Genomic DNA, 18,930 nt, shown 5'->3' with positions numbered 1-18,930 from the left:
GTGAGGTATAATATTCAAATTTAAGCCTTGTTTGAAAATGAAATGCAATATTTTATATTGACCTTCAACTGACTTTATAACATGTTTTTTTCGCCATCTCGAAAACGGATTGGCCTTCCGCACTGCGTTCATAAATGGCTCTAACTGAAATATACATGGGATAAATATTTTCAATAGAATTGAATGGACGAAAAACCGCCAATTTATATCGAGATCATTTTTAAAATTATGTTATTTATAGTTATTGAATGGAATATCGTCTTTTTGAGTGACATCTTGAGTGAATCTGAAGAAAACAAGGGCTGTCGTAGGACAGCGCATTCGACTTGTCTAAGAAATGAAAACAATAATGTTGTAATTTGTGCCTGTCAAAAGCAAAAAATGACGTCAAATTAAATGTTCTGAATAATTGGCAAAATTTCAGCCTTTGTTGTGGGATTCAGATTCAACTGCGTTTATTTTTTATTTTTAGTAAAATGGACCTTGAGCATAGTGAACCCAAACACAATCCCATGAAAGTCCTCCAAGAACTCTTCATGCATATCAAAACAAGTCACACTATGTCAACCCTTACTTAAGTTATTCAGTACCAAACAGTTACCTATTTTTAGTAACAGTGACCTTAACCTAGTGACCCTTAACGCAATCCCATGAAAGGTATCTATAAACTCTTCATGTATACCAAGTTTGGTCACAATATGCCAACCCTTATTTTAGTTATTCAGTACTAACGGTAACCATTTCTCTATTTTTAGCAACAGTGACCTTGACCATGACTCTCGGTGCCCGAAACACAATCCCATGAAAGGTTTCTATAAACTCTCCATAGGTACCAAGTTCGCAATATGTCAACCCTATATATAACTTTAGTTATTCAAGACCAACCGTTTCTCTTTTCCTACATGTAGTATCAGTGACCTTGACCTTGATCCTAGAGACCGCAGACACAACCTCATGAAAAGCCTCCATATACTCTTCAATTATTCCAAGTTTGGTCACTTAATGTCAAACCTAACTAATTATTCGATGCCATATGTGAGTTTGATGCTGCCCTCCCGTCGGCCCGCTCAATCAACGATGCAAGTCATCCCAATGACCAGTATTCCGTTTGTGAAAACCTGGATAAAATGCGAAAATATGGCTGTCAAAAGAAAAAAGTAAAAAAAGTCAATCAAGGGCCATAATTTGTATTAACATTGAAATGGAGTTATGTAACCTAATTTTAAGATTGGGTCGTCAAAAATTGTGCACAGTATGACGTCAGTTAAATGTAGGGTGTAGAAGTTAATGAAAATCCCAACTTGCCCTAAAACTTTAACTTGCCTTTCAACTTTAACCTAAGTTTCTAAGTCAATCAGGGGCCATAATTTGTATTAATGTTAATGTGGAGTTATGTAAACTGATTGTGTGATGCTCCTGAACAAATGTGTGAAGTATCAGTCAATTTAATGAAGGGTATTGGATTTATTAGCCAACCTGCCGGGGCGAGTAGAAAAGCCTCCTTCTTCTTCGAATAGTCGTGCTAAAATGAATACTTTGAGGTGACAGATCATTTAAAATCTACCAGGTATGGGTCATTTGACATTGATAAAATGGGTATTTCCTTATTGCTAGTGTGTCCGAAACCAACATACTGTACTGTATATCTAAATGTATGATGCAGAACCAAACAGCTGCTCCTTGCTTATTTTAAATAGTTGACTGTAGCCTCTGCATGGCATCAGGGTACAGTTCAAATCATTATTTGTTATTGGTCTCATACATTCATAGCTAAAGAACTTCAGCGAACACGTTATATATTACCTTTTTGGATGGGTTCGCTGAAGAGAACGCCAAATCCAAACCCTACCAGAATTCGTGACATTTTTAATTCACGCTTGTATGCATTGTACAGACAAAATAACTGTATCCTCAGGAAAATGAAGTAAAATGTAGTTCACAAACACATTTTCAAAACCAAAAAACGCTTTAAAGATAGTTGATTTAGCATTTTAATAAATCCTATTAAAAGCATTCCTTAAATAGGTCATAGTTGTGTTCAAATTTAATCACGTGACACCAAGATTTTCAGAAAATACCCATGTGACCTACATTTGACCTCACAAATGTAGTGTTTATTTTGCTTTTATTTTTTCTATTTCGAATAATTTGTAAATAATTAATAACAAATTTGGAATAAATCAATTGTTTTTTACTTATCAAAAGGTATTTTCAGCCTTACTGAAATTGGATTCAACTAAATGAACAATGTGAATCCGATGCTATAAATAGAATCCATTGACGTCATCATGGTCATGTGATTGCATTGCATCATCACACTTTAAATTGATTCTGGTTGACTTTACTATGGGGGTTACGCCATAACTTTAATGTGTTGTAAACATCAAAAAAATAAATATCAACATTAAAATTATGGAAGCCAGAACTAATACATTCGCATATCTGTGCCCGAAATCGGCTGATATTAGACTGTATCAAATGTTTGTGACGTCACTGAGGTGTAACCGTACTGTATTTAAGGAGAGACTATATCCCTCCGTATAATACAAACAGGCCTAGCATGTTCAAATTTGTTAAACTACTAAATGTAAACAGTAAACAGCTCCTGCATAAAATAGCTGTATATATTATTAAAGCCTCTAAATTAAGAGATACTATTATTAATATTGTGCAATAGAATATTGTATCATTTCCTTCTCTCGTGTAATTATATGAGATGACACGCATGTTTTGGTAATGGTATTGTATGCCATTCTTTGTGTATGTGTACATTTGTGATCTATTAACATGTAAATGATGATAAGCTGTATATATATGCTTAATTCTTAATAAAATTATGTTATGTTATGTTATGTAAACAATTTACAAATATGAGATTAATTTTAAGACTCATTGAAAGAATTGGACAAATTATCTAATATATCTCACATATTTTCATTTTCTTATAAACGGGCTCAAATTACTAATGACTTGAAATGTCAAACTTCTGTTTGAACAAATTCAAGTAAATATACAAATTCTCTATAGATACATACAGTATACCAGGTATAGAAACAAACGTTGTTAATTCTATTAAGGCTGAAATGAAACGCTGAACATGACAACTAAATACATACACAAGGTAAACACATTTCCCTGTTTTCTAGTGAACCGGAAAAAGGAAGTGCTAGTTTAATGATGACGTCATATCCAAATTCACAGAATTTCGGAAACTGCACATGTACTCTAATATTTAGATTGAATAAATCAGCATCAAGGTGATCACAGGCGTCTGAATCATTGTTTGTCACTAAAATGTTGATTAAAACCATTTTGGGTACATAAAATGAGATAATGCAACAGTCAACTCTAACCACGCCCCCCCCCCAGGTCCGGGGGTATACCGGGGATAGCCGGGGAAATGGGCCGTGGCCCCGCAGTGCCGGGTGACTGCGATGGTTTTGTCTTCACGCCAAATATAGCGGGTGTGGTGCGGGGGCATTTGGCGGGATTTTTACCAGCAGATCGTTCCCGCAGGGCGGAGATTTTGCCCGGGCTTGGCGGGACCGAAAGTCAAAGTCCCCGCTATTCCCCGGACATGGGGGGGGGGGGCGTGGTTACAAATGACTGGTGCAAAAACAACACTTCTGCTGAAGATATTTAGTGTCTCTTTTTTGTATATCAAAGACACTAAATATCTTCAGATGTGTTGTTTATCTCATTTTATGTACCCAAAATGGTTTTAACATTTTAGTGACAAACAATGATTCAGACGCCTGTGAAGGTGATGGGCCAATGTGAAAAACGTTTCACTTAAACTTTAATGCTTGTTTATTCTTCATTGTACAAGCCTTATTTACTAGTACGGTGAACTGATGATTTGAGGTTTAAGGCTTGAGAAAACGGGATTTTTGTCAAATATTAGTCTGTCAGGTACTTGTTGAATCTTGCTCACATTAGTGAACAAAATAGCCCATTTTCAACATATTTTTGAAACAAATGTCTTAGAAATGGTTCCTTGATTAAGAGCAGCCGATAATGTTAATAAAATTACTGGAAAATGTCTATGAACTTGTTTTGCGATCTGTGACAATTGCTTCAACCATTGTTTTAACAATCATTATATTTTTCGAAAAACAACAACAACTTATCAAATCAGTTTTATGTCCTCACTAGCGCGAGCATTATTTATTTCTTATTTATTTACTCTTATGTGGACACAACGTGGCATGATTAACCACTTTTCCATGTCATTTGTGTTGATTGTCTTGGCTGTAACTTGACCAAGAACTTAAAAATATCTTGGCACAAATGTTCATCACGTGAAGATGGAGTGTCGCGTGCAAGACCCAGGTATGTAGGTTAAGGTCACACTTTATGGTTATTTGTCAAGTTTCCTTGTATTTTGCCTCGCCCGGAACATCAGTGTTTGAGAAAAAACAATTTCACTTAAGCGTGCGATTAAAGAGTAACACCGCTCCTTTCTCCAATGCCACTAAGAGCGGTTTTGAGTTCATCCCTTGAAATAATGGCAGTGCCCACCACCAAACAACACTACTAGCAGGTGCATAACTTTGGATGCCGTTTCATAGCTGGCAGGAAATTCGTTGATTATTTAAACATCATTCAAAAGCATGATTTTATTAGGAGCGTCGCCGACTCGCATAATATAGTTGCATTACCGCAAACTACCGCCGACAGTCCGGCCTGAACCACCGAAGGGAGTGGCTCCAACATCTGACCGCTCCTGGGCGTGACGTCACGATTAATTGAGCGTTGGAATAAGGTGTTATAGCTTGATGTAGCAGTGCTCACAAAGATGATTTTATACACATGTTTTGTATACACCGAAAGAAGAAGAAAGTTTTTATTCTCACTGAACAAAATGTTAATTTTAATTGCGCGCATTCGGCATTGTAGACCAGTGTCGATGATGCCGCAATCTGTTTCCGACTGCGACGAAAACTTCCAGACAACTTCAACAAAGAGTGTGCATGCCCACAAAGTACTTGTATTTCATAGAAATCGTTAAAAGTTAACCAAACAAAACAATACACTCACAGCAATTTTCAGCCATGAGATTGCGAATACTGGTCTGATTTTCACAATTCAGTTATTACATTTGACAACACAGTTAGAACACTATGCATAAATTTCATGTATGTAGTTTGAACTGAAATCACTCTTCTCTGTATAAATCTGAGCATGTATCAATATCATATAACAATACTGTCATTTTCATTCAAATAATGTAAAACATGATTGATAATTAAAAAAAAACACACAGTCATATTATTCCATGAGCGATAATTAAAAAAAACACACAGGAAAATTATTCTATTAAAAAAGAGAAAAAAAGTTATGCTGCAGTATTTCCCGTCCCTGACTTTCCGCGTTTTTTCCACGAGTCACACTCCGCAATGGTAGCCGGAAGTTCGTGGGTGGCGCTTTCCGGAAGTCGCATCGCCAGGAGTACCACAATGAAACACATTGTTGCGAAGATGGCGCCCGGAATCCACATGGCGATTAAGGCCTGGTTGGAGAAAATATAGTATGTAGCTTAATACATTGATACTCTGCATTGTTTATAGATGCAAATGTTTGTTTTAAAGTGGCACTCTTATTTAAAATCAATGCAGACACATGTATAACAAACATCAATTTTTACTGATATTTCATTACTTACTAAATAAAGCATTTATGGATTTTTTTTTATTACTGATAACAAGATTGTAACCGTGTGCTAAAATATTTAATGTGGTCAACTATAGTCGCATAAGGTGAAAATACCGTGTTTTATGCTCATTTCGTTTAAATTAAACTCGGTTTCCTTCATAAAACCCATTGTTTTCGACATTAATTTATCCTTTTCAGAATATTAAAACACTATTATTTATTGTGGTAAATCTTATCTGGGAGTAAGAGTGCAAATTTAATTTAATTATCAAAACCAAAGAAGTCAAGTACAGGGCCCATATTCACCTACGTCTTGGTTCCGAGGTTCGAGACTCAGGTGTATAAAAATTGAATTCTTAAAAACTGTCAAACTATGTTAACTATGACTATAATTGACAACATATATGCCTGATTGTAAACTGGTTGTTTGCAACAGGAACTACTTGTTGTTGTTTTTTAGTTCTATTGCTCTTGTAAGAACAAATTTACGACCAAATTAAATATGTAGTTTTGATTTTTGAGTCTCAAATTAAGACTCAAATATTAATAGAAGTTGAGATTTAGCCTCTTAAAATGCATCGTAAAGTGCATTGTGCTACTTCAAACGATCGCAAAGGTACTGGAGGATGAGCAGACCGGCATATCTTGTAAAATACTAAATAGCGCTCTACTAATAGGTCAGTTCGTGATCATTATCGGAGTTATGTTTCTATAGAGGTCGCCTTCAAGATTGTATATCGGTGTTATGTTTCTATATTGGTCGCCTATAAAGGTGTATCTCGGTGTTATGTTTCTATAGTGGTCGTCTTCAAGGTTGTATCTCGGTGTTGCAATTATAAAATGGTCGCCTTCAAGGTTGTATCTCGGTGTTATGTTTCTATAGTGGTCGTCTTCAAGGTTGTATCTCGGTGTTATGTTTCTATAGTGGTCGTCTTCAAGGTTGTATCTCGGTGTTATGTTTCTATAGTGGTCGTCTTCAAGGTTGTATCTCGGTGTTGCAATTATAAAATGGTCGCCTTCAAGGTTGTATCTCGGTGTTATGTTTCTATAGTGGTCGTCTTCAAGGTTGTATCTCGGTGTTATGTTTCTATAGCGGTCGTCTTCAAGGTTGTATCTCGGTGTTGCAATTATAAAATGGTCGCCTACAAGGTTGTATCTCGGTGTTATGTTTCTATAGTGGTCGTCTTCTAGGTGTTGTGTTTATAAAATGGTCGCCTTAAAGGTTGTATCTCGATGTTGTGTTTATAAAATGGTCGCCTTAAAGGTTGTATCTTGGTGTTGTATTTCTATAGTGGTCGGTCTTCAAGGTTGTATCTTGGTGTTGTGTTTACAAAATGGTCGCCTTAAAGGTTGTATCTCGGTGTTGTTTTCATAAAATGGTCGCCTTAAAGGTTGTATCTCGATGTTGTGTTTATAAAATGGTCGCATTAAAGGTTGTATCTCGGTGTTATGTTTCTATATTGGTCGCCTATAAAGGTGTATCTCGGTGTTATGTTTCTATAGTGTTCGCCTACAAGGTTGTATCTCGGTGTTGTATTTATAAAATGGTCGCCTACAAGGTTGTATCTCGGTGTTGTGTTTCTATAGTGGTCGTCTTCAAGATTGTATCTCGATGTTGTGTTTATAAAATGGTCGCCTTAAAGGTTGTATCTCGGTGTTATGTTTCTATATTGGTCGCCTATAAAGGTGTATCTCGGTGTTATGTTTCTATAGTGTTCGCCTACAAGGTTGTATCTCGGTGTTGTATTTATAAAATGGTCGCCTACAAGGTTGTATCTCCGTGTTGTGTTTCTATAGTGGTCGTCTTCAAGGTTGTATCTCGGTGTTGTGTTTCTATAGTGGTCGCCTACAAGGTCGTATCTCGTTGCTCTGTTTCTATAGTGGTCGCCTACCAGATTGAATCTCGGTGCTATGCTTCTATAGTGGTCGCCTACAAGTGCTTTGTTTCTATAGTGGTCGCCTACAAGGTTGTATCTAGGTGCTTTGTTTCTAAAGTTGTCGCCTACAAGGTCGTATTTCGGTGTTATGTTTATATAGGTGTCGCCTACAAGGTGGTATCTCGGTGATATGTTTATAAAGTGGTCGGCTACAAGGTCGCATCTCGGTGATATGTTTATAAAGTGGTCGCCTACAAGGTGGTATATCGGTGCTATGTTTCTATAGTGGTCGCTTACAAGGTCGTATCTCGGTGTTATGTTTATATAGTGGTCGCCTACAAGGTCGTATCTCGGTAATATGTTTATATAGTGGTCTTCTACCAGGTCGTATCTCGGTGCGTTATTTTATAGTGGTCGCCTACAAGGTGGTATCTCGGTGTTATGTTTCTATAGTGGTAGCGTTCAAGGTTGTATCTCGGTGATATGTTTATATAGTGGTCGCCTACAAGGTCGTTTCTCAGTGCTATGTTTCTTTAGTGGTCGCCTACAAGGTCGTATATAGGTGATATGTTTCTATAGTGGTCGCCTACAAGGTCGTATCTCGGTGATATGTTTCTATAGTGGTCGCCTACACGGTCGTTTCTCGGTGCTATGATTCTATAGTGGTAGCCTACAAGGTCGTATATAGGTGATATGTTTATATATTGGTCGCCTACAAGGTGGTATCTCGGTGATATGTTTCTATAGTGTTCGCATTCAAGGTCGTTTCTCGGTGCTTTGTTTCTATAGTGGTCGCTTACAAGGTCGTATCTCGGTGTTATGTTTCTATAGTGGTCGCCTACAAGGTCGTATCTCGGTGTTATGTTTATATAGTGGTCGCCTACAAGGTCGTATCTCGGTAATATGTTTATATAGTGGTCGTCTACCAGGTCGTATCTCGGTGCGTTGTTTTATAGTGGTCCCCTATAAAGGTGAAATCTCGGTGTTATGTTTCTATAGTGGTTGCCTACAAGTTCGTATCTCGGTGATATGTTTATATAGTGGTCGTCTTCAAGGTGAAATCTCGGTGTTATGTTTCTATAGTGGTCGTCTTCAAGGTTGTATCTCGGTGATATGTTTATATAGTGGTCGTCTTCAAGGTTGTATCTCGGTGTTGTGTTTCTAAAGTGGTCGTCTTTAAGGTTGTATCTCGGTGTTGTGTTTTTATAGTGGTCGCCTACAAGGTCGTATCTCGGTGCTCTGTTTCTATAGTGGTCACCTACAAGATTGTATCTCGGTGCTATGTTTCTATAGTGGTCGCCTACAAGTGCTTTGTTTCTATAGTGGTCGCCTACAAGGTTGCATCTCGGTGCTTTGTTTCTAAAGTGGTCGTCTTCAAGGTCATATGTTTATATAATGGTCGTCTACCAGGTCGTATCTCGGTGCGTTGTTTTATAGTGGTCGCCTACAAGGTTGTATCTCGGTGATATGTTCCTATAGTGGTCGCCTACAAGGTCGTATCTCGGTGATATGTTTATAAAGTGGTCGCCTACAAGGTCGTTTCTCGGTGCTATGTTTCTTTAGTGGTCGCCTACAAGGTCGTTTCTCGGTGATATGTTTCTATAGTGGTCGCCTACAAGGTCGTTTCTCGGTGCTATGTTTCTTTAGTGGTCGCCTACAAGGTCGTTTCTCGGTGATATGTTTCTATAGTGGTCGCCTACACGGTCGTTTCTCGGTGCTATGTTTCTATAGTGGTCGCCTACAAGGTCGTATATAGGTGATATGTTTCTATAGTGGTCGCCTACAAGGTCGTATATAGGTGCTATGTTTCTATAGTGGTCGCCTACAAGGTCGTATATAGGTGATATGTTTCTATAGTGGTCGCCTACAAGGTCGTAACTCGGTGATATGTTTATAAAGTGGTCGCCTACAAGGTCGTAACTCGGTGATATGTTTATATAGTGGTCGCCTACAAGGTCGTATATAGGTGCTATGTTTCTATAGTGGTCGCCTACAAGGTCGTATATAGGTGCTATGTTTCTATAGTGGTCGCCTACAAGGTCGTATATAGGTGCTATGTTTCTATAGTGGTCGCCTACAAGGTCGTATATAGGTGATATGTTTCTATAGTGGTCGCCTACAAGGTCGTATCTCGGTGATATGTTTATATAGTGGTCGCCTACAAGGTCGTATCTCGGTGCTATGTTTCTATAGTGGTCGCCTACAAGGTCGTATCTCGGTGATATGTTTCTATAGTGGTCGCCTACAAGGTCGTATCTCGGTGATATGTTTATAAAGTGGTCGCCTACAAGGTCGTTTCTCGGTGCTATGTTTCTTTAGTGGTCGCCTACAAGGTCGTTTCTCGGTGATATGTTTCTATAGTGGTCGCCTACACGGTCGTTTCTCGGTGCTATGTTTCTATAGTGGTCGCCTACAAGGTCGTATATAGGTGCTATGTTTCTATAGTGGTCGCCTACAAGGTCGTATATAGGTGATATGTTTCTATAGTGGTCGCCTACAAGGTCGTATCTCGGTGCTATGTTTCTATAGTGGTCGCCTACAAGGTCGTATCTCGGTGATATGTTTATAAAGTGGTCGCCTACAAGGTCGCATCTCGGTGATATGTTTCTATAGTGGTCGCCTACAAGGTCGTTTCTCGGTGCTATGTTTCTATAGTGGTCGCCTACAAGGTCGTATATAGGTGATATGTTTCTATAGAAGTCGCCTACAAATCCGTATATAGGTGATATGTTATATAGTGGTCGCCTACAAGGTCGTATCTCGGTGCTATGTTTCTATAGTGGTCGACTACAAGGTCGTTTCTCGGTGATATGTTTCTTTGGTGGTCGCCTACAAGGTCGTATCTCGGTGATATGTTTCTATAGTGGTCGCCTACACGGTCGTTTCTCGGTGCTATGTTTCTATAGTGGTCGCCTACTCGGTCGTTTCTCGGTGCTATGTTTCTATAGTGGTCGCCTACAAGGTCGTATATAGGTGCTATGTTTCTATAGTGGTCGCCTACAAGGTCGTATCTCGGTGATATGTTTCTATAGTGTTCACCTACAAGGTCGTTTCTCGGTGCTTTGTTTCTATAGTGGTCGCCTACAAGGTCGTATCTCAGTGCTTTGTTTCTATAGTGGTCGCCTACAAGGTCGTATATAGGTGATATGTTTATATATTGGTCGCCTACAAGGTCGTATATCGGTGTTATGTTTCTGTAGTGTCCTGTCGCTAGTATTATTCATTATTTTTTAGATAACAGTTTTTAAAAAAAGTTGTTGGCATTTCTGTACAGGATGAGAAAATACGTAGTTTACTTTTGACCTCTGTGTGTAACGAACTAGTTATATTTGTTTGTGTGGCAGGGTCAGTTTAATGTACATGTTCGATTGTAAGAAATGGTAATACCGCTTAATGTATATGTAGTATGTAAAGTCGCCATTGTTCTTTATATGTCGAAAGTCACGTTTTTTTAAATATGTAGTAAACTCACACGTTATTTTGCATTATATCCATATCAAGTATATCTATAAATTTTAAAACGACATATGGCGGCGTACCAAATTACTTGCAAACGGCGCTAGAAGACCACCAATTCGGGAGATGGATGACGCAATCCCCAGACCGCTATTTCTGAAAGATAAGGTAATCAACGTTATTCTGCAGACAAGCCGGCCGGGTATTTTAAATCATCATCAATCTGGATTATTCTATAAAATAATTTGAAATTTAACGTTGTTGTAAACTATTTAATGATAGGTTATTTTAAATAATTGAACTTCATAATCCTGTTCTGGTCTTGCATTATTGAAAGAACTTGGTCAGAACTCAACAAGACAACGTCACAATATGAAGAAACGACCAATATGAGACTTAATGTACCTGTAGTTAGTGGGGTAGATCTCGGGCGTGTAGAGAAAGACAGTGCTGAACGAACCAGTGCTGGCGGACTTGCCCACTAGAGAAAAACCTGTCGCCACTATGGCCGCCGTCCCGACTCCAGCTGCAAGTTAAAATGGGATGCTTTAATTGAACATATATGTTGTTTTGCCTTCTGAAATTATCAAATATACATTACTTCCCGTATATACTTTCTCAAACTAACACAATCGTGATACATTACCGCTTCCAAACCTCCAAACAACGGTCAACTCACTGGCTCTTGCCAACACAATCGCCTTCACATGCAACCAGTGTTAATATACATTTCCCTGGTCAACGCTATCATAATACATATGCAGGTCTGCAAACCAAGGCACGATGCACTCTCTCTTGTCAACACAAATGTTGGACATTACCTCCTGCAAATGATGGACCAATATATTGCCTCTTGTCGACACAAAAATGATAAATTGACACCTACAAGCACTGATTCTCGTAAACATGTGCGATCACATACAGACAAACATACTCTGCCCTCAAGCACAGGCAAGATACACCACCTTCAGAAAAGGAGACAAGATACACTGCATTCAGACACAGGAAATATACACTGCATCCAGACACAGGAAATGTAAACTGCATACAGACACAGGAAATATACACTGCATTCAGACACAGGAAATATATACACACTGCATAGTGCATACAGACACAGGAAATATACACTGCATACAGACACAGGAAATATACACTGCATACAGACACAGGAAATATACACTACATACAGACACAGGAAATACACACTACATCCAGACACAGGAAATACACACTACATCCAGACACAGGAAATACACACTGAATTCATACACTGTCAATGTACAATTTGTATAAGCACATTAAACACCTATAACATCTTCCAAACCACATTAATCAAATATAGGAACATTAAAAAAAATATGTTTTCTAGACAAAAATAAACCTATCTTTAATATATGTACAATTCCTGTTTTCCGTAGCATGGTTCAATCTCAATTACAGACATACCAACAGGAGCTGTCAAGTTACTTCAAACATTCATGTAGCATTTTCAAATCTTTGCGGGATGTTTACACATAAGTTGGGAAAGGTACTCACGAAAGGCTGTTAAAATAGCGGTCGATATCACCAATGTGGTGGCTGCTATCGCGAACCATAGGATCAGTGTCCGTTTCCGTCCGATCCTGCAAACACAAACAGTACAAACAATGCATGTGTATTGTACTTTGTTAAAATCTGAAAAGGCAGTTACGTTTGTATGCTGTGTAATCACTGCAATATATGTTGGTCCTTTTTTGCGATACTAATTCACTTACCGCAGGCTGAGACAAAAGCATACGAGACGATATCAATATCAAATTCTGAAACCTGTTCGGAACAAACACTTCATGAAGAAAGATATATAAAGACGTAATTCACAAAAAACAAGACGCACTTACTTGTTAAACAGGTAGAACTCTAGGGTGAGAGATGGTACTTCGATTGCACCACTGAGGAAGAAGTTAACGAAGCGGTCGCCGGCCAGATGAGAAGAGACCAACGTAAGCCCGTAGTACGTGCCCGTAGCCACGATCCTGGTGAAACGGGAAACAGTTAGTTATTGATAATTTTCATTTCGAAGGCCAATTAAGCGTTTGATTTTTTTGCTAGACATGATTTTTTTGTTAATAGTTCATATGGACAAGACCGAAACTGCTCTTTTGGTCAATCCAAAAACTTCAACAAAAGTTCAAGCGATATGTAGACTTACCAACTGTACCACAGTATGAGCGTATTTGCCCGAAGGGCAGGGTTCCGTAGAATGTCAATCACAGTGTATTTTTCTACACCAGCTACTTCGTTTTCATTCTCAGATTGCGTACCATTTTCATTAAGTTCATCTCCGTTGTCCTCGTTGCTCTTGTCAATAGAAATGAGCGGTCTGTCAGGTTCGGACGAAACTGATCCAACATGCACGTGCGCCTCAAAGGCAGCTTCAACCTTCGCATAGTCGACGTTGTTCCATCTAGCAGCCTTCCGCAGAATGCGTTTAGCTTCCTTGATCCGGCCGTTGCTGACCAACCATCGGACAGATTCGTCCATTATCCTGTAATAAACGCCATCAATATGTCGGCGCATGTATGTTAAAACGGATATGCCATGCCTTCACGACCTTGGCCCTACGTATATTTGAAACAGTACAGAAGAAAATCGATGATTAATGCAATTTTCTGAACGAGATATTGAGTTATTAAGTTTAAAAAATCAATAAATACAGCGCCACCTACCACCACTGAAACACCGCATACAGCGAGCAGGCGGCAAGTGCGAGCTGCAGGTAGCGCCAGTCAACAGACTGGAAGAGCCAACCAATCAGCGTGAGGGCCATAATGCCGAAGGACCAGGCCAGGAAGGTGGCAGCCTCGATATGGGATCGCTGCTTTCGCGGGAATGTTTCTAGCGCCAGGATCTTTCCAGTACAGACCATGCCCTGAGAGCAGATATACATCAACTAGATCCAACTAGGTCCAGGTGGTTGTAATAAGATGAAAATGATGTAAAGTTAATCATTAACTAACCCTGGAGATGTGTCACTGCAACGGGAAAATCCACTTACGTAATTTGCAAACTTACTTTGAACAAAAACCGTTTTATAGCAATTTGCAAAACCAACCAAGTAGTTTTAGTTCGATTTTAAAGGGACTAGACACCAGATATTACAACTGCAAGAAAAAAGCGAAAATGGTCAAAAAACCTACATGATATTGATATCGGGGTGTACAGCGCATTGAATCTTAAATACTGATGTATTATATCAGTTACGATACATGTATCTTTCGAAGTTTTTGCGTATTTTCCCAATTCGAGAATTTACTGGGTTTCTATACCACGTATACATACCCCAGTCATTTTAAAAATAGCGTAGGTATCTGTACTAATCACGTGACTTTCACATGCTTAATATACACACTATAAACTTCGAAATCATTATGCGCTACTTTGAACGGGAAAACTCAGCTGAGTCAGCGACACAATGTCATTCTAATCAAGTAAAATGATGTATTATCGGCCTCATACTAGCTCGAATATTCGCGATTTTGGAACGATCTGGTTTGTGTCCCTTTAACATGACGCAAATCTACCGTTCTTACAGGAACTGTCATGCAAAAATCCAACGCACTTGAAGACTAACATCGTTCCATCCGCGATAGAAATAATCAGTTGCTAGCAATAAACCTGTTTTATTGACAGAAAAGTAACCATTTAAACCAATGAGAAATAGAACAAGAACATGATGAATAGATTTATAATGATATACATTTTGCAATATTCATGATAATCATTTAGTTTAACATTATATATTTAACAACGACTGTGAAGAAAATTATAATAACTTAAACAAAGCCATTCTCGTTGGCTCGATTTTGTGCGAAAGTGTAGCCATGTGTTGTGGGGGGAAACCGGAGTACCCTGAGGAAACCCACTTACACGCCTTCCGATAACAACTAACCTTACTCACATGCGCCAAGACCGGGAACCGTACCTGGGTCGCCTTGGTAAGAAGCGAGTGCACATACCACTGTGCTAACCGGCCAGTTGATAATCATTAGATAAAATTAAGTTCAACTGTTGGCAACGTGAGAATATAGACATTATTGAAGGATCTAGTTGAAACTATTTTGAAATATAAATACCTGTTGAAAGGTCCCAGCCACAAGTCGGAGCACCAACAGCATGTAAATATTCGGCGATGCCGCCATGATGCCCATCGTGATTAGGATACCCAAGTGCGAGATCACATGAACCGTCTTCCGGCCGACGCGGTCCGCCACGTGTGACATGGTGAGGGCACCGATGCCTTGCCCGGCTATCACAAGTGACTGAGCAAGAGCCGCCAAGTTTGAACGCTTGCAAACCAGGCCCCACTAGGAACAAAAATAAGAATTGCTGTACTGTAGATTATGAGTATATGCTAAAATTCATTTTTACCATATTAATTACTCTCACAAATTGATGGATTTGACAACTTTTTTCATTTTTCTTGTCTTGGCATGAGCCGATGTGTAAATGTCTGGAAACCAATGATTTAAGACTGCTGACAAAAGAGCAGATCGCAGTTTTCATATTGAGGTTTAAAAATGATGTTTTATGTCTTAAAGCGTTACTAACGCTTTATGGCAGTTAACTTAACAAATCAAATTTGTTCTATTTTGAGTAATCTTATACAGGTTATATGACTGAATTGAAGGCATCGATGCCAAAATGACCTGATTCTGAGATAAAAAAACAACAAAAACAATAAAAATGTCAAAACTGTCGATTTGTAAGAGTGCAGTATCATTCGTAAAACGCTTGTTTTAAACGTTTTGCATTGCGTTTTTCTCACCTCAGAAGCATATGTGTGTTCGTAGCCATAGGAAAAGTTCGTGCATTGTCTTGTTTCGAGAAGGGTGGACTGATTTCCATGAACTGAAAATACGTCGTAATAGCACTGGTCATCATGGACCTCGAACTTCCGGTCAGCAGTCTGGTTCCCACCGTCCACGGCATCCATACATGTGAATTCCGGGATGTATCCTGGAAATAGTTAATCATTTATCTCTATGATCTGTAGTCACTGCCAGGTCGCTGTCAGAAGGCAGAAACGACTTTTAATAATTGAATGTGTTTTTCAATTGAAGTACGCAAACTAATGCGATGCCAGGAGGCGTCCAGGGACTGTGTTTATTAGTAGTTTGATCGGATAATGAAACATCGAAAATGGTACCCTGAGGAGAAGGAACACAACATGGAATATAATTGGTTGGACTTTAAAACACACTTAAACTCAGCATTTATTGTGTTTTGGCAAGTTTACAACCTTTTTAAGGAAATCCATCAATATCACTTGGCTAGCAAGTTGTCGGAAAGATAGTTTCCAATATTCCAAATGCAAAATGTCTAAATTTATAATTAGTTATACAGACGGTTATATTGAATTGGTCAGTAAAAAGCATATCAAAAATATTAGTTTAATTTGTCTTGTCATCATGAAACGATTCATATTAAGACAATGAAAACTCAGCATATTTATGAACCAACTAACACAATGAAACGCCAAATCTACATGAACTGAAATATGTGCAGCTATCTTCAACGTATTAGAAAGCTCTTCAAATCAAATCAAATGAAGACTATTCAAATGTTTTAAAGAGAACACTAAATCATTTTTTATTATCATTTAATATTCATTGCTCGCAAAAATTGAAGAGAGCTCTACTTTATTTTTTTGTGGGTAAAACCTTATTTATATACATCATTCTTACAACTCAAACTTCAGCTAATTTATTTGAAGTTCTTATCCCTAAAGAAAAAGTTATCATCAGCAGAATTGTTGAGCTCAGTAACTACGTATGCTAATTTTGAATTTCCACTGTAAAAAAATCTTTCCTCCCCATTTCATGTCATGTTTCTGCGCATGATCGCCGGGAAAGCATGCTCGCAATAGCTTCATCGCTCATACGCGTTTTCTTGTTTATATCAAGTCCTATGATTCGGCATATGTTTCATACTTATTACTGAAAAAACAACAACACTTTTATAATCATCATCACCTGGATTGGACGTAATAACACCAATTGTAAATGTAATCATCGACATTTTCATCATCATCGCTATCGTTGTCGACTTAATTGTTGTCTTAACATAATCATATTTGTTTTGTTACAATGTAATAAAAACAAAATATGGACAAATGATGATGATGATGATGATGGTGGTGGTGGTGGTGGTAGTGATGTTATTTAGTTTAAAATAAATATTATCATTATGAGAATGTTGTTGTTGTTGTTTTATTACAAACCACTGTATTTTGGACGGTATGTTTGTATCAACCGAGTTTTGGTAACGAAATACCAAAATTCGACCGAGTTTTGCCAAATTATGGCAGTCTACTGCTAGGCATAAACCTTTGTCTTGTAAGAGATAATGCATCACGTTCGGTATCGATTCGTTCGGCTGCCGAGTCCGTATTCAATAAAATATTCATCCTTATCCCCAAGACTAACCTCAGTGAGTCTATTTCGTGGATATTAGCCAATTGTTTCTATATATAGCCTTGGAAAATATTGAGATGTTACTCCGTAGACTAAGATAAAAAAAATGATAATTCGAAACACGTTCCGTAGGCTGTTTTACCAGGTCTATATAGCAGCATACTTTGAATGTGTGATGGAATGGTTATGGACACTAACCTGTGAATACCGCGCTGAGGATGGCGAAGGCGCTCGGGAAGAAGTCAACAAGCACGAGGGCAAGTTGGAAGACCTGGAATCGCCCCCAGGGACGCAGGGCGACCCACACAGCGTCCACTCCCTGAAGATTTGTACCCATCATGAAGGCAGGCTGCACAACAGAAAATAAAGTTAAGCCGTTTGCCTATGTCCGTTCACACACATGCATATATACCATTCATACATCGATACATGCAGTAACACATATATTCAAATCCAAGCATTTACTACAATACGCTGGTAGTCAAGTGAATGCAGTCTAACGATTTCTTGAACACAGAATCAAGTGATGTAGCAGTGTAGAACCGCGTTACATCAGAGGCTGGCGGTCAACTAACATAACAGCGTGTTATACACTTGCTCCTAATTATAATATTTTCCCGGGCTTCCACAAATCGCGCAGGCGTCTCACCAATGGCTTAGATAAGTCTTTCACTCTATGGCATTAGGTGCTAAAATAAATTACCCCCGTTTATCTAAGCGTTTACAGATATCTAACTTTCTGACCGATAATCGATTATATTAAAGAAACATTTCCCCATTCCGTAATCAGAGATGCCTTAAATACGATAACATTTATCGACAAATTGAGATTTCAAAGAACTCAAAGAGGTCATGCTATTATGACAGCCTGTTAAGTAAATGAGAAAAGTGAAATACATTTTAACAACGATGCTTTAATAAAGAATATACAATATATAATATAAAAGCGTACCTTTGATATCAGTTGGCACTCGCGTTTCAAGAAGTTTTATGATCGGTATTTATGATGGCCTCAGTTAACAGGCGCACACTTCTGACACGTGAAATCAAGCTGACCTGGGTAGCGCAGGCGGTATTCGATCTGCCAGAATTTACCTGTCTGATCTGGATGCCATTCACACACTACATGCCTCAATGTACATATCGGAATCTTTTATCATCCATTTGGGGTTTTGTCAAAGACCAAAAGATCAATTGGGTTTTTTGTCAAAAACGCTATAATCAGGACATATATTTGATATTTGATCGTTAATCGATAACCATTCATTCATGCTTTTGTATTCACCAAATTTTGGCTGATACTATCGAACTGGATCGCGTATACTTAGGGCACAGCTTTACGAAGTATTGTGTTTCACGGCACAGCTTTACGAAGTATTGTGTTTCACATACTGTAAAACCAAGTTTTTTCCCTATATTCCTAATTTACTATTAAATATTTATCAAAGTTATATAATTAGGGACCTCGTAATTAACAATTTCAATAT

At 38.4% G+C, this 18,930-nt stretch overlaps 1 protein-coding gene across 1 annotated transcript; it reads right to left on the bottom strand.

Annotated features, from left to right (window-relative positions):
* Positions 1-4,134: 4,134 nt before the first annotated feature.
* On the bottom strand, positions 4,135-18,655 carry LOC128226884 (organic cation transporter protein-like). The gene is made up of 11 exons (XM_052936987.1): positions 18,396-18,655; positions 17,642-17,792; positions 15,796-15,986; positions 15,104-15,334; positions 13,697-13,899; positions 13,180-13,515; positions 12,869-13,003; positions 12,528-12,613; positions 11,394-11,514; positions 11,072-11,144; positions 4,135-5,512 (listed from the first exon to the last, which is right to left on the bottom strand). Exons 2-11 carry the CDS (start codon positions 17,781-17,783, stop codon positions 5,339-5,341), a joined length of 1,692 nt encoding a protein of 563 aa, XP_052792947.1. The 5' UTR covers positions 17,784-17,792; positions 18,396-18,655; the 3' UTR covers positions 4,135-5,338.
* Between the last annotated feature and the right edge of the window lie 275 nt (positions 18,656-18,930).

Source organism: Mya arenaria, chromosome 3, assembly GCF_026914265.1.
Source record: "Mya arenaria isolate MELC-2E11 chromosome 3, ASM2691426v1".
In the NCBI taxonomy this organism is placed as follows: domain Eukaryota; kingdom Metazoa; phylum Mollusca; class Bivalvia; order Myida; family Myidae; genus Mya; species Mya arenaria.
This window is presented reverse-complemented; position numbering and strand designations above follow the sequence as displayed.

Bases quoted from the DNA above. Each gene is read 5' to 3' on its own strand.
- LOC128226884 (XM_052936987.1), bottom strand. From the start codon at position 17,783: ATGATGGGTACAAATCTTCAGGGAGTGGACGCTGTGTGGGTCGCCCTG. The intron at 11,515-12,527 runs GTGAGTACCTTT...TTTAACTTGCAG, and splicing joins CGCTATTTTAACAGCCTTTC to CTGGAGTCGGGACGGCGGCC. The intron at 5,513-11,071 runs GTACGCCGCCAT...TTCTCCAACCAG, and splicing joins CGCCGTTTGCAAGTAATTTG to GCCTTAATCGCCATGTGGAT.